The sequence below is a fragment of the Equus przewalskii genome, chromosome 6, assembly GCF_037783145.1.
Source record: "Equus przewalskii isolate Varuska chromosome 6, EquPr2, whole genome shotgun sequence".
Taxonomy (NCBI): domain Eukaryota; kingdom Metazoa; phylum Chordata; class Mammalia; order Perissodactyla; family Equidae; genus Equus; species Equus przewalskii.
This window is the reverse complement of record NC_091836.1, coordinates 73,708,922-73,730,794: the sequence shown is the minus strand read 5'-3', so window position 1 is coordinate 73,730,794 and position 21,873 is coordinate 73,708,922. Positions and strand designations below refer to the sequence as shown.

At 37.6% G+C, this 21,873-nt stretch overlaps 2 protein-coding genes across 2 annotated transcripts; both read left to right on the top strand.

Annotated features, from left to right (window-relative positions):
- The first annotated feature begins 203 nt into the window (after positions 1-203).
- On the top strand, positions 204-1,166 carry LOC103554120 (olfactory receptor 51G2-like). The gene has a single exon (XM_008524998.2). It carries the CDS (start codon positions 207-209, stop codon positions 1,164-1,166), a length of 960 nt encoding a protein of 319 aa, XP_008523220.2. The 5' UTR covers positions 204-206.
- Positions 1,167-11,312: 10,146 nt separating this feature from the next.
- On the top strand, positions 11,313-12,224 carry LOC103553340 (olfactory receptor 51V1-like). The gene has a single exon (XM_008523865.2). It carries the CDS (start codon positions 11,313-11,315, stop codon positions 12,222-12,224), a length of 912 nt encoding a protein of 303 aa, XP_008522087.2.
- The last annotated feature ends 9,649 nt before the right edge of the window (positions 12,225-21,873 follow it).

Genomic DNA, 21,873 nt, shown 5'->3' with positions numbered 1-21,873 from the left:
TTTCAAACTAACTTTTCTTTAAGGGCTCCTTGTCTATGAATTAGAGGAAATATTTAGGCAAATTGCATGGCCGTGGCTATCAAAAAGAGACTTTGGTGAGTTTTTATAAGGTCTTGCTTTATAGGACAGGTTTTGACTCAGAAACTGATTTGATTCTAGGGTCTATGATTGCCCCTCTGCCTGGAGTTCGACTCCTCCTGATGATTATGTCAGTCTCCAACCAAAGCAGCACCTCCTTCTTCCTAACAGGCTTCCCAGGACTTGAGGCTGTGCATACCTGGCTCTCTATCCCTCTGTGTGTCATGTATTTGGCATCCCTGGCAGGGAACAGCCTGATTCTGTGGGTGGTGAGGTCGGAGCCCTCCCTGCACCAGCCCATGTACTACTTTCTGTCCATGCTGGCAGTGACCGACCTGGGCCTGTCTGCCTCCACGCTGCCCACCATGCTCACCATCTACATGCTGGGTCTCAGGGAAGTGGCAATGGATGTGTGCCTGGCACAGCTCTTCTTCATTCATACCTTCTCCATCATGGAATCCTCTGTTCTGCTGACCATGGCCTTTGACCGTTTTGTGGCCATCAGCAACCCCCTGCGCTATGGCACCATCCTCACAAGTCCCCGGATTGCCAGCTTGGGCCTGGCCATCATGGTGCGCAGCATTGGTCTCCACATCCCAGCCCCCATCATGCTGAAGAAGCTGCCTTACTGCGGGAATCGCCTGCTTTCCCACTCCTACTGCCTGCACCCAGATGTCATGAAGCTGGCCTGTGCTGACACCCATATCAACAGTGCCTATGGTCTCTTTGTAGTGCTCTCTACTCTCGGAGTGGACTCAGTGCTCATTGTCCTCTCCTATGTGCTGATCCTCCAAACAGTGCTGTTCATTGCCTCCAAGGCTGAGCGCCTCAAAGTCCTCAATACTTGTGTTTCCCACATCTGTGCTGTGTTGCTCTTCTATACACCTATGATTGGCCTGTCTATGATCCATAGATTTGGGAGACGGGCTTCCCCAGGCACCCGTGTACTGCTTTCCTATCTTCACTTTTTCACACCCCCGGTTCTCAGTCCAGTGGTTTACACCATTAAGACCAAGCAGATTCGACTGAGGATGCTGCGCCTCTTCTGGTTGCATAAGGCTGGCATCAGAGACGGTCAGGATCATTAAGTCTTTGGTAGAGAGATAAAAGGCAGGAGGGACTTCAGTCACAGTCTTTAATGAGCCACTGAACATAAAGTGAGTCCGGTAGTGAAGAGAAAAATGTAAGATAGACAGGGAAATGCAAATCAAAACTGCATTAAATATTCACCATGTTAAATACACTATTATAGACCCTGCAAATAGAAATATAACTAAGATACAACCTCTGTCTTAGAGGAAAAGTTCATACTATTTAAGACTCATGAAGGGAACCGCTATTCTAAAAGGAAAAAGAACTCTAAAGAATAGCTTAGGACCTTTACAAATTTATAAAAGTGCACAAAAAGCTTTGCCTTAGAGTTTAGGAGAAAAAAATTTTGACAGATGGAGTGATGGGTATGTTTGGAATTCAATGATATTAGAAGCATTTTGGAAAATCCCTACTAAATATAATCCCCGTGAGGAAACATATTCTTTCTCTCATTGACCATTGCATCACCTTTCCTGAATTTAGAGGTTTCCACATATTAGGTATTTGGTTTGTATAGAATGAAGGAATGAATGAGTGGGTGACATTTTTGAGGAAGATTTCTGGCAAGGGTGAAATGAGGCAATGAATGTAATTCCAGATATGTGGAAAATCAAGCCTACAAGAACTTCTTAATTTAACTTTTAGAGCATTCCAGGATTTTGCTGTTTTTCTTTCCTTCTCAATATAAATTTCAAAGATGCTGTGGCTATCCAGCTCTTAAATTGCAAATAGCTTTGGCCAGAATTACCAACATATTTTTTTAAATAAGAAAAACAATTTTGAGCAAAATTCTTTTAGCTTTGAGCTTATTTTTGTTTTAAATCTCATCAGTCTTGAACAGAAGTAGTCGCCCAACTATAAATGAAAGAGGCTTTGAAAATAAAATGTGTGAGTTTTATTACTATAGCCCTCACACTGAATGCAGTAGTTATTTCTTTGTATATACTTCATAACACCTTTACTTTTGGCTTCCTCACACATATTAGGAGGGGAACTTAGAGATACAGCAGTGGGAGGGAAGTAGTGAGTTACAGATGTTATAACAGGATGGGAAAACAAGATAAAAATTTTTGAGAAATCTAACACAAGTAAAAGAAGAGCTAACAGAGCAGGGACTAAATAGTCTCATATTGTTTACTCATCTCTTGAAATATCAGTAGGCACACTACAGTAATACCATAACTGGAGTTATAGAGACAAAACAAAATCTTAATGAAAAACTCGAAACAGTGGTTGTCCTTGAGTTTACATTATACCTTTTGAAATAATCTAAATCTACTTTCAAGTGTCTCTACACCATGCTCATGTAACGCAATTATCTGACAACAAGGTAGTCCCAATTCCTCCCTGCTGTGCCTTGTGACATTGCTGACATTTGTTTCAATGATTCATATGCTTTAAGTAAACAGTACTTTTTAGATCAATTAAGATTTATAGAAATAAGAGACTTTATTTTACGTTCATTTATTCCTTCTTTGACATTCTTCCTTTCATAATGGAGAGCTAAGTTTCTGACATATAATGTTCCTTTTGTCTGAAAGATTTCTTTTAACATCTCATTCAGGGAAGGTCAGCTAGTTCGCATGAATTCATGAATTGCTTCTTTTTTTTTAAAGATTGGCACCTGAGCTAACATCTGTTGCCAATCTTCTTTTTTATTTTATCATTTTTTTTCTTCTTCTCCCCAAAGCCCCCGTCTCGTATACAGCTGTATATTCTAGTCCTAAGTGCCTCTGGTGGTGCTGTGTGGGACACCGCCTCAGTATCGCCTGATGAGCAGTGCCATGTCCACGCCCAGGATCCGAACCAGTGAAACCCTGGGCCACAGATGCAAAGCGCACAAACTTAGCCACTCAGCCACGGGGGGGCCGGCCCCATGCTTATTTATTATTATTACATTTTGGGGTTTGCTGAAATCTGCATCTGCATTTCTCCTTAATATTTGAAGAATATTTTCACTGAAAATGAAATTCTGGGTTGGTGGGGTTTTTTTCTTTAAATATGTAAAATATTTCATTCCACTCTCCTCTTGCTTGCATTGTTTCTGAAGAAGATTTTGCTATAAATCTTCTTCTTCCTTTATCGGTAAGTCTTCCCTCCACACAATGGATTCTTTCAAGATTTTTCTCTTTGTGAATTCTCCACTTGAATAAACTTTGACTGACGCATTTATTTCAGCATTGCTCCTTCTTCTGTCAGATGGGATTCCTGGATCTGTGGTTTGTTTTCAGTCACCAACCATGGAAAATTCTCCGCCACTATTGCTTCATATATTTCTTCTACTTTGTTCTCTTTTTCTTCTTCTGGCATTCAAATTACGTATATGTTACATCTTTCTACACTGTTCCATAGGTCTTGGGAGTTCTATTTTTCATTCATTTTTTTTCTCTTTTCATTTTAGTTTGGGAAGTTTCTACTGACTGACCTTCAAGTTGGTTTATTCTCATTTATTCTTGTTTGAATCCACCAGTTAGTTCATCAAAGGCATTCTTCATTTCTATAACAGGGGTTTTTCATTTCTAGCCTGTCCTTTTGATTCTCTCTTAGCATTTCTGTCTGTCTGCTTACAATGCCATTCATTTTTTCATGTTTAGTAATTCCATTAGAGCCTATAACATGTTATTCATAGATATATAAATTCCCATTTGATAGTTACATATTCTGTGATATATCTGATTCTATGTGATGGATTGTTTTGTCTCCCTGGAGTGTGTTTTCATCTTTCCTTTTTGCACACCTTATAATTTTTGTTGACAATAAGGCATGTTTTATTGCACAATAGGAGGTAGGTCATTATGCCTTTAGCATGAGAATTTATGTTAATATGACTAGAAATAGGGTTGTGTTTGTTGTAGTTATAGATAGGAGAAGGTACTGTCCTTGTTCTTTTGTCTCTCTTGACTTTAGTTATCCCAATATATTCTTCTTCAGAGAAAATCTGTGTTTTGCAGCTCTTTTAGCTGCAATCCATTATTATTATACTGGAAACTTTTTGGGTTAGTGGTAAGATGTGGCATGTGGAAGAGTCAAGCATACAATAATCTACTAATTAAACCTTAGTGGGTCTAAGATTTTACTGGATCTATTTCCCAGAGCTGTGACCTTCACAAGGATTTCTACAGAGGTCTTTCCCCCCACACCAGGCTCCTTTCCTTCCCTGATAGCAGCATTCTCAATCTATTGAATTGTGATCCATTTTCCCCCTTAGATGAGACATGAAGAATGAAGGAGCTGGAGAGGAGAGGAATGCCCTTCCCTCAGTTGGGATAAGGTTATGACTGTCTTTTTTTCTAGAAATGTTAGTCTGTGCTATGGAAAGGCCTCTGGGTATATTTCATGATGGTTGCCCCTCCATTCTCTTGGCCAGAGCCACAAGTATATCTTTCTTTGTTTCTCATCTATAATATATCGAAGTTTACGGAGAAAAGAAATATTGTGGATGACCTCGGAATGGAGTCTACTCCTTCAGAATTTTGGTTGCAAGTAATAAAACATAGTTAAATCAAAATTAAGCAACACATAGAAACTTATTTTAATTGTGTAAGGACAGGCTGTGAAAGACAAGAGCAGGGACGCAGCCTGACTTTCTGAGCACCAGAATTTTGGAGCAGGAAAGAAATCAGGAATGAAATTAAGCCAAGTCCTCCCGTCCCCATCCTACACACATAGACATCCTCAAGGACACATAGTTTCTTTTCTTTGCATATTTTTTCATGCCTGTTAGGTTTTACTGTATCTTTAGATCTGCAGATACATGAGAATATTGACTGCCGCCCAATTGTAATAAAACATCCCATTCACATTGGAGAAAGTCTGCTTTGAGCAAAATTGTGCACATACATGAGGGGTACTGACTCCAGGATTACTCTTTCAGTCATTCATTGTCTCATTAGAAAGGTAATAAATATTTTTAGGAGAATAAATTCACCCAAGAAAATCAAAACTCATCTATGTATTCTCTGACTTGTTCCAGGGCTGACCATACAAACAGTGGCTATAAAATGGAATAAATTTTTTCTAAATTGAAAGATACAGACATATAGGAATATTGAAAATTCCCTACTGACATCATGGGAAAATGACATAGACAACTGAACACGGTGATAATTGTTTAGGGGGTTTCAAGACAGACTTCATTAATTAAATTCCATCTAAGGTAAATTTTGAATAGGTATTTCTCCAAAGAAGACACACAAATGGTCACTAGATAAATGAAAATGGGTTCAACATCAATAATCATCGGGGAAATGCAAACCAAAACCACAATAAGAGATCATCTCACACCCTTTGGTATGGCTATTATCAAAAAACCCCCACAAAAGATAGCAAGTATTGGCCAGTGTGTGGAGAAAAGGGAACTCTCTACATTCTTGGGAATATAAATTGGTGCAGCCATTATGGAAAACTATGGAGATCTCTCCAAAATTAAAATAGAACCATCATATGATCCAGCAATACCACTTCTGAGCATATATCCAAAGGAAATAAAAAGAGGATTTCAAGGAGGTATCTGCATTCTTATGTTCACTGCAGCATTATTCACAATAGCCAAAACAGGGAAGCCACCTAAATGTCTATCAACAAACAAATGGATAAATAAATTGTAGTATATACTTATAATGGAATATTTTTCCGTCTTAGCAAAAGAAGGAAATCCTGTCATTTGTGACAACATGAATGAATCTAGAAGACATTATGCTAAGTTAAATATGCCAGATACGGAAGACAAATGCTGCATAATACCACTTCTATGAAGGTTGAAATTTCTTAGCATGACACACAAAATCCTTCTCTCTCATATTTCTATAATTTCTGCCTTAGATATTAATTTCCAGAAACACAAAACTTGTCCTGTAGTGCCTCAGGTCTATCTTACTGTTTCTAGAATTTGTGCTTTATTTTATCCTGACTCACTGGCTGGAAAAACCTTCACAGTCCAAATATTTGTTCTAACACACAGATCATAGACTTTCCCCTCATTTGAGTTCTAAATGGTCAGTTCTAGCCATCAGGATGAGAGAATTCTTTAAAGAAACTCTTTTTTGCCCAGGCATTTTAGGCTTGCCTCAGCCCAGGATGGAGCATTCAGAATCTGAAGAATTGACACTTGGACAGGGCCAAAAAGTTCTTAGTCACAAAAGTCTTTCTATAGCCCATCGCAGAACTTGTTTGGCAATGACTTCTCCTAACCCCTGGAGGGAAGCTTCTGTGTTCTGCAAGGCAGGGATGTTTAGAGCATTGCCCAAGATGCTGTGAAATTACTCTCCACTGAGAACCCCCTGATGTTTTCCTCTTACAGAAGGAAGACGTATTTTCAGCATTGACCTTCTTAAGGGTAAGTCAATATTGTGGGGCTTGGAAAGGAAAGAAGAAACAGCCACATGTTTGAGGATGGTACCAATAAGTTTTGTGATGCAGCCCTGCATATCAGTGCATTGGATGTCTAGAGAGACGAAAGAGGATCCGTTCCCCAAGGTGACATTTAGGAGCTATTGGGAGACATAGTTTCCTTAAGCCTTCCCCAAGTGTACTGCTATAAGAGAGAACAACAGTAGAATGCATAATTAGGAAAGCATGGAAACCCACTGACAAATCCTCTCTTCTTAAACAAATCTTGATGTGTATGTATCTGAATCTATGTGTGGTTGATTGCCCCTCAAATAAGCCAAGGTAAAACTGAGGAAGGACTGTGGAAGAGAACTGCATAGGGAGAAAGCTGTGCTATGAAGAGATTTGAAAAATGTAGGGTCTCTCACCTCTTGGAAAAAAAAAAGTGATAATCTCAGTCAATAAACTCAGGGTTCTTAAGGTCAAAGTCAATTATTTCTAAATCGTTGACTTACCAACTTTGAAAACATACTTGAAGCTTAAAATTGTAAAAATTTGAGGAATAAATAAATGAGTCTAAATTTACAAAATTGCTTGACTTAACTTTGTTATTAAATATTACTTCTTTTTGAAGCATACCACCTTGATATTGCATGTGTATATATGGTGGTATGAAATTTATTTGGGGGATGAGAACCATCATCTTTTGACTATCCGGTAGTATGAGTTTCATTGATCCTCTGGTGTAAATCCTAATATAGTTGCAGAAAGAATGCATACTGATTCAATGAAAAATACAGTGCTGCCTCCAACTTTGCTCTTGCTTTGATACCACTTTTGAACAGCTGTTTTACCATCTACCTACTAGTGCTACTAAGAGCTCCTCTAAGCAGTCAGCTTACAGTCTATGCTTAAAATTGTTCAAATGAACTTCTGCTCACTTCTCTCTCTGGCAAAAATAAGAAATGTTTCATGTTGCGGCAGACAAAATAATGTTGACAATCTCTTGATATTGGATTATATATTTCACAATATACTTGCACTGAATAATTTCTAGGAATCGCAAGTTAAAAAATCAAGTAAAGAGGGATGAGATTGCTTTATTTACAATTTACAGAAACCCAGAATGAATAAGAGGTTTGAACAAATTTATTCAGTGAGTTTGTGATAAAGTTATGGTCAAAAACCATAGCCTTTGCTTTTTGCCCTGAAACAATTTTTATCACTTTCTATCACTAAATTTCTTTTCACAACAAATAGTCATTTATAACAACAAAAAAATCCTCTTCCAGGTACTTGGATAAATGTAAGAAATAAGAAGTAAATAGGACGTGTTCCATGTATTGACGAATCTCAAATCCTTGTCACATAATACTCATTTTATTGCCCTGGTTAGGAAAATAAAAGTCATATTGCTGAATCTGTCTACCACAAGAGCATCTCCTGTGCTTGTATCTTCATGTTAGAAGTCTTTGATGGACTATTTAATTAGTTATAAAAGTCTTGAAATAGCTCTTTTTAGTGTAAGATATGTGCAGAGTTGAAAGATGTGGTAATGAGAGTCCACAGGTACGTACATTGAATGCATACTGTTATTCTGAAAGCAGCCTTCTCCTCAATGAGAGTCTCCAACAATTCTCTTATCTTATGATTTCTTATACTCCCTCCATTTTTCAGCACATTATTGGAAATTCATAAAACCATTTATAGAAGGAGTAAAAGCATTTTCCCAGCTTCTCACCACAGCAGAGACAAGCCTAAAATAGGGATTATCTGATCAGTTGGTCTTCTTTGCATTGTATCACCACTGATAAAATGATGGCCTTGGGTTATTATGGCATCCCCTTCTTTTTTACATTTAATGCTTGTCTGTATAAACATGTTGGATCATCTCAGTATATGTGCATTCCTGATCATCATTGCCACCATCGTTTGTCTCAAAACTTAGCTTTTGGGAAGAACTTTTCCCACTTCACCTAAGGACTCAGGGTTACAAACCTTGTCTCTTAATTCTTAACCTCTTCCTCTCCTCCCTTACCCACTTTAATCGCCATTTAGAGAGCAATAATGTATTTCGCTGCATAAACAGTGTTCTCTTTGAAGATCAGAATTGTGTAGGTAGTAAGCACAGATGTATAGAATTCAAAATTTTAAGATGGATGAGTGAACTTTTCTTAGTGATTGCTTGGGTTTTGGATTCTCTGTTGTCTACAACTTTTCTTGTTGGCATCCTCACACTAGCTACAGCTGGTTTATGTCTGCCAGCTGCCCCAGGTATTAACAATTCAAGGTTCTTTCCTTTGCCTGATGCTTCTCTTTGCACCTACCCCATTAAACACTCACACACACACACACACACACACAGAGGTCCAGGCAATGCACTCCCTCAAAGTCACACATATATATGCACGTCTTTAAATGGCTGCTTTTTTTCAATTCTAATCTTACTCCAACTGTTTCCTCCTTGAGAGTTATATCCAGAACACTTTATATAAAATGCTATCACATGCAGCCCTTCTATCAGCATTATTTATTTCACAATATTTACCTTTATTAGCATCCATCGTGTTCATGATGCTTCATTGTAGGTGTAATTTTGTCTATCCTGTAGACGCTATAACGCTAGCACCTATAAATAAGAGTCCTTAACGCTACTTACTTACTGAAAAAAATTATTTAAGCAAATACTAGGATTTTAAAACTGACTCTCTGACTGTAATAAGGAAACATCTGAAGCTACCATCACATTTGTAGCTTTTTAAAAATCAGAATTTTAAGGGAGTATTTAGCTTATGCCGATATGCAGGTAGAAGTCACACCAGGCTTCTGATTCTCCAAAGTCTTTCCTTATCACAGCAGAGATCTTCCTCTGTTTTTTCTTTTCCTTCTTTTTTTTTTTTTTTTTACCATAAGCTAAAATGCTCAGAAGCTAAATAACAAACACCAAGCATTGTATTCTCCTCGTGCATCCACTCTTTATTAAATAGGAGGCTCTGGGCAAATTATTTTCTTCATTTGCTGCAGTCTATCTCTTAATTTAGAAACCAGGCATAATAAAATCTCATTTCTCAGTCTTAGAGAATTGAGGTGATTATCTGAGATTATAGACGAAAAAGTGATTTTAAAGTATTTAAAGTGAAAATGCAAATATGAAGGGTTACACCTGCACTTTGCTACCTTCAGAGGAGGGCAGGATCCATAAGGGGGATCTCTTTTGGAAAGGAGTTGAATACTAGTGTACATATCTCCAGACAAATTAGTTATCATCACAACAGTTTTCAACTCAAGACAATGTCTGTGAAAAACAAACAAACCCATTACTCCTCAAAATTCAGTTGCTCTTACCAGCTATTGTTATTCTTATGTTGGATCATTGTGGATTTGCAGAAAGCTCCTGGCTGGGTTTTGTTGAAGAGGGATTGAGAAATACTTTAAAATAGAGTCATCTTCTACTAGGGTCTGGGACAAAATAGCACACCTTAGAAAATACATGGATTGGCAGCTGAGAGACCCACAAGGTTCAGGGGACAGAAAATGTGGAGAAATGGTGGACAGTGGTTCTATTCCCAAATGTGGTTTATCCTGCTGTTTACAGGAGATCTGATTCTTGACAAGTTCTTGCCTTTTTGGAGTCACTGGAACCTCATCAATACAAGGCTGGGGATGCTGCAGGGTCTATAAGCTTCGTTCTAATTCTGACGTACTTGAGTTTGAGTTTACACTCGTGCTCTTAGATCTCCCTGCACCAGCCCATGTACTACTTTCTGTCTGCTGGCAGTGTCCCACCTGCGCCTGTGTGCCTCCATGCTGCCCACCATAAGTACATAATTAACTATGTACAACTAACACATAAGTGAATGTTTTAGCAGTATGGTGTGTGTCACTTTATAGTATTTTTATGAAACCTTTTTGTATATAGCTCTTATACTATACCTGTCAGAAAGGAGACACATTTCTCTGGAGTTCAAAAAAGGAAGAGAGTTTGACTGAGGAATTCAGTGAAAAATAAAAATTTCCTTAAGTGGAAAACAATAAATAACTCTTATGTAAACATTATAGTTTATTTCAGACTGAAATGGACACAAAAATTCCTCAGATTTCTGATACTATCTTTCCCTTTGGATCTTTGCTTCTTAGCTTCTTCTGAGCACAGTCAGTCAATCCAGTCCATTTTCAGTCAATGCCATGAGTCATCCTCCCTCTAAGATTAGAAAAGTTGTGGACTCTGGGGAAAAGGCTGCTATTTATCCTTTCCTCAGAATACCAGGAAACTGCTAGCCTGGAAGAACCAGGAAGAATCTTTCACTTGCATCATCCTTCACGAGAGAATAGTGCTCTCCCTGGATCCCGGGTTCACCAGCTCCCACAATCCTCTTCATTCCTTCCTCCTAACTCTGACCCTTCTGACTCCCTGTACACAAGGACTGGGGAAGGAGAGAGCGTTCAGAGGTTAGCCAGGAGCAGCAGAGCAGGAGCAGCCTTATGCTCTCAATAACTTGAGTCACTGTCACCTGGTGTGTGTGGTGCAAGTGGCTGAGAGAGACTACAAGGGAAGGAAGTTAATGATCCAATTTGCCTAAAATGGTCAGGACGTTGATTTGCTTCTATAAACTCTGAGACCTGACATCAAGGACGTTCTCTGTGAAACCATCTTGTGCTGTAGCTTCTCCTACAGTTGACTTCCCTGGGGTTCTACAATTAGCTTAACTTGTGCTACATAAGCTCTGGGCACTGTGTTATGTTAAACTGTTCTCAAAGCCAGATAGTATAAACAAAACTGTGAATATTTACCTTACCTTGGGAATTAGCTCCAAATGCTCATGTCTGCTTCTTCTGCTTCCATTATTAATTCCTCGATATTTATTCTCACAGGGTTCCCTGGCCTAGACCAGTACTATCTCTGGTTTTCAATTCCCGTCTCCTGCATCTATGCTATGGTTTTCCTGGGAAACTGCATGGTGTTCCATGTGATCCAGGCTGAGTCGAGCCTGCACCAGCCCATGTTCTATTTTCTGGCCATGCTGGCCCTCACCGACCTGTGCATGGGGCTGTCCACAGTGCACACGGTACTGGGGATCTTCTGGGGGCTCAGCCGGGAGATTGGTTTGGATACTTGTATTTCACAGACTTATTTTATCCATGGACTCTCCTGCACAGAGTCTGGAGTCCTTCTTGCCATGGCCTTTGATCGCTTTATAGCAATTTGCAATCCTCTGATGTATACGTCCATCCTGACTAATAATAGAGTCATTCATTTTATGGTGACCATTTTGATGAGAAGTGCTTTGTCTATTCTTCCCGTCATCATTCGTTTGAAGTTCTTCCCTTACTGCCGTCCCCACATCCTCTCTCACTCTTTCTGCCTTCACCAGGACCTACTCCGGCTGGCCTGCTCTGACATCCGCTTCAACAGCTTCTATGCCCTGGCTCTGGTGATTTGTACCGTGTTGTTGGATGCCGTCCTCATTCTTATCTCCTATATTTTCATCTTGCATACGGTGCTGGCAATTGCATCCCGGGAGGAGAGGCTCAAGTCTTTGCAGACCTGTGTCTCCCACATCTGTGCTGTCCTGGTTTTTTATATTCCCATGATTGGTCTCACCATAGTGCATCGCTTTGGAAAGCATCTCTCACCTTTGGTTCATGTCCTTATGGGCAATATCTATATTCTCTTTCCACCCCTGATGAATCCAATCATCTACAGTGTAAAGACCCAGCAGATCTGAAGCAGGATGAAGAAGTGGTTTTCCCTGAAAATGGGGTGAAACCCTTGGGTTTTATCAGTAAGAATGTTTTAAGGTCAAAATAATAATGCTAGTCCCCATGTGTGCAACAAGATACAATTTGAATACTATTTTCTATAAGGTTTTATTCTTTTATAAGGACTTGAGCATTAAAGAACTTAAGTGACTTGCTAATGCAAGAGAGGTAATGAACTAAGTTTTGTTGATACAGAATCCAGAGCAGGTTTCTCAAAGTTTACTGTAGGATACTCAAACCATTATGGATGAAACGATGAGGAGCTTTGTATTTTATTGTATATCCTTGCAGCATGATTGCCATATGAAAATTGTGTTATCCTGAGTTAATCAATATTTTCATTCCATTTAGTCACACCTCTACCTAAAATTTCAAAAACACACCTAATTTTTATGTTATTCAAGTAATGGACCTTATATCAAAATATATTATACAGTGAAATTGCACTTCCCTCACTCCTACAGGTGAGTTGAGTTACTATGATGTTGAGGCTTCCCTCTGCTCTATTCTCTTTCCTCTATTACTGACTTAATGCAAGTCCATTAAAGATGTTTTGGAATAAAAAGATGTATAACCCCTCTATTCCAAAGGTTTTCTCCTTAATTTTTTTCAGTGTTATGAAGCTGCGACCTTATTGCATTCAATTTTTCACTCTACATTTTTTCACTAAATATTATATCATTAGGACTTCCTTGTGGCATTGTAAATTATCCATAAAGTCTGCAGAAAAGAGTTTAGTTTAGAAACTATTGCAAAGGCTCAATTGAGAACTGATCGTGGCCTCTCTTAGAGCAATGGTTGTGAAAATGGAAATATGATAAGAGATATGAATGATATTTAGGATATACAAATAAACTTTAATAACATTATGGGTTGCTGAACTGTTTTCACCCTGAATGTTTAATATTATGCAGAAATGTGCTGTGTGTCTGTTTCATCCTTCTTCAAATAGATGGGAACCATCTCAAGGAAAAATATAATTTCTGATTCATCTCTGTGTTTTCAGTGCTTTAGAATCGAATTACCAAGTTCTCCTTGAAAATATCTTCGGGGATAGGGCTCAGTTGATATTGCACCCATTCCAGAATTGCTGCAAAGACTTAAATCTCCAAGTTTTAAAATATCTTTCATCAATATAGCAATCTCTACAGGATTAATCTTGCCGTGTCCTGAAAGCCACACCTCTTCCTCAGCTGATGAGAAGATATCTCTGTATTAGTTTTCTACAGCTGCTATAAAAAATAACTGCAAGTCTAGCAGCTTAATACAAATTCATTATCTTACAATTCTGGAGGTTAGAAGTCAAAATAAATCATCAGGGTTCTGTTCTTCTAGAGGATCTAAGGGTGAATCTGTTTCCCTGTCTTTTTAAGCTTGTAGAGCCTGTCTTCATTCCTTGGTTGTGGCCTCAATGTGACCTCTAATTCTGTTGTCCCATTATCTTCTTTGATTCTGACCCTCAGCCCTCCCTCTTATAAGGACCCCGTGATTACATTAGTTCCACTTGGATAGTGCATAAAATTTTCTGTATCGAAAGATGATTAATTTAATCACATGTGTAAAGTCCCTTATATCATGCAAGCTAACACATTCACAGGTCCTGGAGATTAGGACATAAACATTTTTGGGGGGGCTAATTATTCAATCTTCTACAATCTCTATTTTGAAATTTCTGTAATGAACTCATTTTGATTTGGAATCCATAGAGTTTTCTGTTTGCTTGTTTTTAGTTTAAGGAGTATGATGTGATAAGGACTTTATTTTTGTTGTGGTAAAACATATATAACATAAAATTTATAATTTTAACCATTTTACATGCACAGCTCAGTGGCATTAATATATTCACATTGTTGTGCAACCATCACCATCATCTCTTTCCAAAACATTTTCACCATCCTAAACTGAAAGTTTGTACCAATTAAACAATTACTCCCTACCTGCTCAATTTTTCCCTACCGCCAGCCTTTGGCAACCACCATTCTACTTTTCATCTCTATGATCCTGACAGTTCTAGGTACCTCATTTAAGGGAAATCATACAATAATTTCCCCTTTTTGTCTGGTTTATTTCACTTATTATATATCCTTGAGGTTCATTCATTCTGTAACGTGTGTCAGAATTTCATTCCGTTTTAAGATTAAATAATATTCTTTTGTAAGTATAGATCACTTTTTGTTTATTCAGTCATCCTCCAATGCACTTTTGGGTTGATTTCATCTTTCAGTTATTGTGAATAACATTGCAGTGAACATTAGAGCACAAATATTTTTCAAGTCCCTACTTTCCACTCTTTTGGGTATACATCCAGAAGTGGAATTACTAGATCACACAGTAATACTACTTTGATTGTTTTCAGGAATTGCATACTGTTTTCCACAGCATTTTACATTCCCACTAGCAGTGTGCAGGGGTTACGATTTTTCAACATCTTTGACATCACTTGTTATTTTCTGTTTTTTGCCAATAGCCAACCTAATGGTGTAAAGTAGTATCTCATTGTGGTTTTGATTTTTACTTCACCAATTATTAGTGTTTTGAGTATCTTGTCATGCGATAATTGAATACCTTTTCATTATCGATCTTCTTTGGAGAAGTCTATTCAAGTCCTCTGTCCATTTTTTGATTTGCTAGTTTTTTTTGCTGTTGAGTTATAGAATAGAATCCCTAGTTTTCTTCATTCATCCCTAAATTCTCTCTCATCTAAATCTGATGACAGAAAGTTTCCTTTATGTTATTTTATTTTCCACTTATGTGAAACTCTGCCCAAATGCGGTGATAAATTCCAAAGTCGGACCAAGGATCTATTTTCTCCTATGTTCAGTCTGGTACATTTGTGGTTCTCTTTGAGAGAAGTACAAGATATAGGATAAGTTGTTCTTTATCAGGTAATAGCTTGGAGTATCTGTGACCACATTGATTAACTATAACGTGGATGATGTTTGGAAAATGTTGGACAAATTATTCTATATGTTAGCCTAAAGTGGTTTGCTGTGTGGCAATGGGTAAGTAAGCAAACTTTGGGGAAATATGGTATAATGTACAGTCTAAGGAGAATAAAGATTTTACGCATTGAAGAAAAGGAATATCAGTTCAGTTCAAAAAATGTCCTGTCCAAAGACGTAGCAGCATGAAAATACATATTCACTTTGGAAAAAAACTAGTACAAATAATGATTTTGTTATTTTCAAGTTGAAGTATATGCTCATCAAGAGTCATATATTTTGTTAGTTATATCTTTTACTCATTTTTTGTAATGTCATTTAATGAAATATCATATAAACTAATAAGTGTGAAAATAAAGGGAATTACTTTATAAAAATTAAGTTGGCTCAATGCACCCACGCTGTCCAGGAAGAGAGGCTGCAGTGTCTGAACTCTGGCCTGAGGCACCGGGGCACCTGCATGCCCAGAGTCAGCGTTATTCAGGGCCACTGTCCAGGATGTGAGCGAGAGCAAGCTGCGGCCCATTTGGACCACCCTCGGCCTGACATCTCTGGCAGCAAACAAGATGAAATAGCTACTTAGAGATGAACTTGAACACGTGGGTGTGAAATTTGGTGTCTACACTGAGGATCGTAATGGCCTCTCTTATGCTTTAGAATCTATGAAGACCAGAGAAGATCCTGATAAAGTTGTGCAAGATGAAATCAGAGTGTTCATAAAAAGGAAGCATAGTTGATACTTTTAGAAATAGAAACTAGAAATGTTCAAGGCAAATTACCCAGCGATTAAATAAGCCAAACCTCAAAGGAATTTGTGGTTGTGGGAAAAGATTTAATATTTGAGACCTCAGGACCACTCCTCAGGCTGTAAGCTCCGGGAATGCTCAGAGAAATCTTGGGGCTTACTAAAGAAATCACGTGACTGCTACATTCTAAAGTTTACAATGTGTGGCTACTTTAAGTAGAAAATAAAGTAATGCATTTTGAAAGAGGAAAAAATGCCACTAAGTTGAATATTTCAAAGATGTACAAATACATCCTGATATATTTTCATCTTTGGTGTTGAATTTGCCTGAGAGACATTATTGCAAATGATTGAAAAAAGAGATAATAAACTTTGGAAGGATTCTATACCTTGATTCAGAACATCTATAATTTTTATTCCACTTAAAATGAGAAAAATAATTTTAAAGACTGAATTTTTGATGCAATTTGTGCATGAGAATACATATGTAGAAGCTGAGAATATTCCAAGAACAAATTTTGGCTGCCTTTAAATGAACAGATTGGCAGATGAATATACATTTATGTTTCAAGACATAATAAATTCTATGTGGGATATGTGTATGTTCTTTCAACGATTCTACACTTACTGAATCTTTATAATAACTGAGTAATAGATGGGTTTTACTTTATTAGATTAGAGGTCTTCTAGGATATTCATAATTAAAGAAATGTAAATTAAAGAGGGTAGCAAGGGATGACACTGAAAGATGAGGACAGCCCACATAATAGACGATTTTAAATCTCGCATGCATTTTAGCTGCCATTTATTCTGTACTGTATGTCATGATCTTTTCATAGATTACATATCATTGTTTTTACAACTTTATTATTGTTTTCATAGATGAGAGAAATATTGTAACAAAATTTAAGTCATTTGGCCAATATCTTACAACCGGAGAACTCTAGATATAAAACACTGTTTGATAAGAAAAAACTAAGTTTTATTTTGCCTCCTTATCTCTACCAGAAATACAATAGATTGTTTTTAAAGGAAGAATCCCAATCTTAAAGTTCTGTCCATGCAGTCAGTATTTTCTTCTAAGATTACCCTTCCTCTCTGACTCCAATGTCCTCACTCCATACAGAATCTAAGGCCAAGTCTGTGTTCCACATCTGTTCTCAGTTTACATTAGTAACAATGGGAGTTAGGAAAAAACAATAACCAAGGAATTTGTCATTTACATAAATTTAAAAATACAGAACGTATTCTATTCACACCTTCTTTCCTTACACAATGAAGATGAAGACCCTTGCCTATAGACTTCTATCACACTCCCACTGGAGAGTTCTTGTTCATGTTCTTTGTGTACAAAGTGTCGTATCCATGTCAGCTCACAGAGTTATAGTTGAGACAGGCTAAGTGTTTCAAAATTAAGAAGCCAAATACCATCACTTCATAGATAGGGAAAACAAGAGCCAAGGAAGGCATGGTCAATTGGAAGTACATTTGCCTAAGATTTTGCTAGAAATGACTCTGAATGCACAGATTAGAACAGTGCTCCCTGCCAACCAGCAAGTCAGAAACATAAGGCAATTATCAGTTTGTCAGGACTATTTCTAAAAGAAAGGGTTTAGATAGCTGCGGGGTTCCCAATTCATAGTTTGATTGATTTTTTTTTTTTTTTTAAGATTTTATTTTTTCCTTTTTCTCCCCAAAGCCCCCCGGTACATAGTTGTGTATTCTTTGTTGTGGGTTCCTCTAGTTGTGGCATGTGGGACGCTGCCTCAGCGTGGTCTGACGAGCAGTGCCATGTCTGCGCCCAGGATTCGAACCGACGAAACACTGGGCCGCCTGCAGCGGAGCGCGCGAACTTAACCACTCGGCCACGGGGCCAGCCCCCATAGCTTGATTGATTTTGTAGCAATATTACTAGTAATAATAATGTATTTATGAGGAAATCTTCATTCTTTCAGGAACTAGAACATACCCTCCTAAGGTCAACACCCCGTTTCCTATGTAAAACAAGCAGTGCTATGTTAATCAATCTTTGATGCTTCAGGATATTATAGGTAAAATAGTTTTAAATACATTTGTTTTGGAATGTACAGGGATTGTGAATCAGTGTAACTCCATTTTACGTAAAATGCCACTTCTTCAGTAAACCATAGTAAAAAATGTTTCTATGAGCCAGCTCATATGGAAGACAGAATAGTTGATTCTGATTGTGAGTTACCTAGCATCCATTGGTCAAAACTGACAACCACCAGAGCTGATTTCTAGACATAGGGATAGTTATTTGTGAAAAGTCCAAGGGTCCCGATAGGTATCTCAAGAAGTTAGATCTTCTCTTCTTGGGAAGAAGAATTCTTTTCCACAGCTCACTTTCAGTTTTATGAAGTTATAAATTATGAGTCCCTGTGTATGCTGGAAATGGTGTCCTGGATTTGGAGATGATGCCTTCTCAGTATTGAGGCATTCAATTTTAGCAGTCATTCAAAGCCATAAAAAATATTATTTGGCTTATTATACCATTTCTTGACTTCTCATTTATTAACTCAATTGTTAAGGGCAGTCCAACTGTGAGACTTAGTCTCCTAAAGCATTATGGGGACAACTGGAGTCAATAAGATTTAGAGAGGGAGACCCGGGATCCTTGCAATACTTCTTTTGTGTGGTTTCTCCACAGAGAAACAGTAATAATAATAATAAAGGGGGAATTGGATACAATTTGTGGCCTATAGAGAAGATAATTTCATCACTGGTCCATTCCTCAGGAGAATAGCCTCCTAGCCCTTGTCCAAGTGCTGATGCTATTTTTGTTCCATGTTTGCCTCTGGGAATGGCTTTCTTTATCTTCGGACAATGCTACACCAACATGAGTAGGCACATGCACATAAGAAGGCTGGGGAATTAAACTTGGGCGTATGTATCACAGGTGCCTGTGAAATCTAGAGGGAAATATTTAGAGAAATATAAAGGGAGTGTAGGAAATTGAAAATGTAATTGTATAAATTGGATTGACTCCGAGTAAGTGTCAGCTCTGTATAGACATTCTTAAAAGGAGATTAATATTTCATTTAGGATTTGAGCTAGGACATGAGAGGTGCTTAAAACTACTATTGATTTCCTCCTGGTCTAGTAGGTATTTCCTTTTTATTTTCTTTGCTCAGCAAATCTTCAACTAAGACGGGTATGCATCCCTGCTCAGGTCAACATAGGAAGGTAAAGCTGTGATAAAAACAGATGAAGCTTATACATTAAGATGCAAAGATTCTTAGCATTTTTCCTAGATTGAGTCTTCATTTTTACTAATTCTAGCCCTCTGTTCCTCCTACAAATATACACATGGCAGGAGGGCCAATAGATTTCCATCTGTATTAAAATTTGTGTATTTTTGATATTTAATTAATTCAGGGCAAATTAAACTTGAGTTGATTCATTAATTTTCAAAGGGATATAATCAGTAAAAATTCCATCTCTTCCATTGAGGACACAAAGGAGGAATATGGACTTCTGCTTAAGGAAACCAAGAGGTGTTTCATAGAGGTGGTGAGGGTTGAGCTGAGAGTTGCATGATAAACAGATATGTGTTAGATGGTAAAATCATGGGGACAGGAGAGAATCTAAAAGAAACAGAATATAAGCATAAGAAAGTAGAAGATACATGCTGGAGCACTTCAATATATTTTTGAGTGTTCCAAAATACATTTCTTAATGAATAGTAAGAAGTTTGTAAGGAAGGTTGAATTGAATGATGACAATGTTAATAGCATACGGTTGTGTGGTGCTTCCTATATTCCTAGCATTCTTGTAAGCATGTTGTCTTCAGATAATGCTTTCAAGCATTATTTTTCAAGTAACCCCCTTATTTTCCATGTGAAGAAGGATGCTTATGATCCCTATTGTTTAGTTGAGACAAATGAGGCCTGCAAAACATTTAGCAACTTGGCAGAGCCTGCACAGCTAGAAAGCACTGAGCTGAGACTCAGTTTCCCGAATCCATGATGTCAACCACTTCACTATGAAGTTTTCCATGTGGACGCAGTACAGATCTCAGGTAGTTTCATGTGACCTTCACCCTGGAAAGTATAAAATACTACAGCTACACAAGTTTTCATATTTCACTAAAAAAAAATCCAAAAACACAATTTTCAGTTGCATAGCAAGCCATGAATTAGGAAGTAGAAAGATCTATGTTAGAGAAAGCAATGAGGATAACATGCTAATGACATAGGTGAGCAAAAGAGACTGAAAAGAGTGAGACAAAGGAACAGAGAGGTGGTCAGAAGCTAAATCTCTGTCAGTTAGCCACTGAATAGATGAGAGACTTTGAAGGAATAGGAAAACATTCAGTTATTTTTTGTCTAGAGAAGTTTGGTATTTTGCTGTCATTTACAAAAATAGACATAAAAGTTTTCCCTATAGAAGTCCTAAACCCAGTGGTGTACATTATTTGTATTGTTGGTAATGTTGGATTGAAAAAGACTGATCAAATATAAAGCCAAATCAGCTTTTCACTAATTTCTTCTTAATTAGACAGACTTCCTTACCCTGCCACGTCATTTTACAGTGACATCACTCACCACATAATTAAAAGTAGATCCAGCCTTAAGAATGATAATTGTCTCTCAGACGTTTCTGTTTCTGTATCCCAGTTATAAAGTATGTTATGACCTTTTATACTGTTACCTCTTTTAATTCTGAAAATATAGATGAAAGATAATTTTGACACCAGAATCTCATTCATCAAGCTAAATTTGCCCCATTGCAAAGAGGGAAAGATACTGAAAGAATTTAATTGATGGGACATCAACATAGTTTCTGAGGCGGAATTTCTACTCTATATGAATGGCGTATCAAGTTCAACATGTAAAAGGAAAATAAACTTCCAAGGAATTGTAGTAGTGTCTTTTAAATGAAAATTGAAAGCAAGTCTATGAATTGGAACACCTACTAATACTCCATGTCAGAATGAATAAAGTCGACAAACAGGAAACTGAGTTAAGTAATGTTATCCAAAGGTAGCTTGTACAGGAAAAGGTAGTTGAAGGGGACAGAAAATACAAAAGAGACACATTAAGGATGTGGGAATAAACGTCGTTTTATTAAAAGGATAATTCTAACTAATTTGAATTTAGTGCATTATTTTAACACATTTCTGTGTCACCTTGTCCAGGAAAACCTTATTTTTTATAATTTCTTTAAGATTGGGTTAGATGAGAATTTTGAGACGTTTTACCCTATCTTATTAAGCCAGAAAAATTTAGATGTTATATGATGGCATTTCTTGACCTGTTTGTTACTCACTCGGGCTTCAATTTCAGCCAAAGACTGAGAATTCTGCTGTCAAACTCTGTGGGATAGGAACAGACATCACGAAGATTCAGGGAGGAGAGGTCAAAGAGCCTTGGCTTTATTTTTTTATATCCCATCCTTATACCAACGTTTTTTAAAAACCAGCTAGATTAAGTTGTGTTGACCACAGGGAATATAATTCATCACTTGTCTCTTCCTCAGAAGAATTGTGTCATAGTCCTGGCCAACTGCTGGTCTATATTTGTCTCATTGAAAACGATTTGTTCATAACTGCGTGTTTATAACTGCACTGTTCATAACTACACCACATGAGTCGGTGAATGCACATATGAAAGTTGAAGAATTAAACTTGTGAGTATATGTTCTAATAGGTGCCTCTGAGATCAAGATAGAGAAATATTTAGAAAGGATCCAAGGAAAGTCTGTGGGAATTGCACCTTGTTATTGTTCATAAAGGTCACTCTGAGCAAAAATCTTTAAAGGAAATAGTAATTCCGCTGTCAGAATTTGATCTAGGACATGAGTACCTCTTGGTCTAATGAGCATTTTTCACCTTTCTTCTCTTATCCATAATGAATCTCTTTAGATCTTTCATTAAAGCAGTTATGTACCCTGACTCAGGTGAAAATA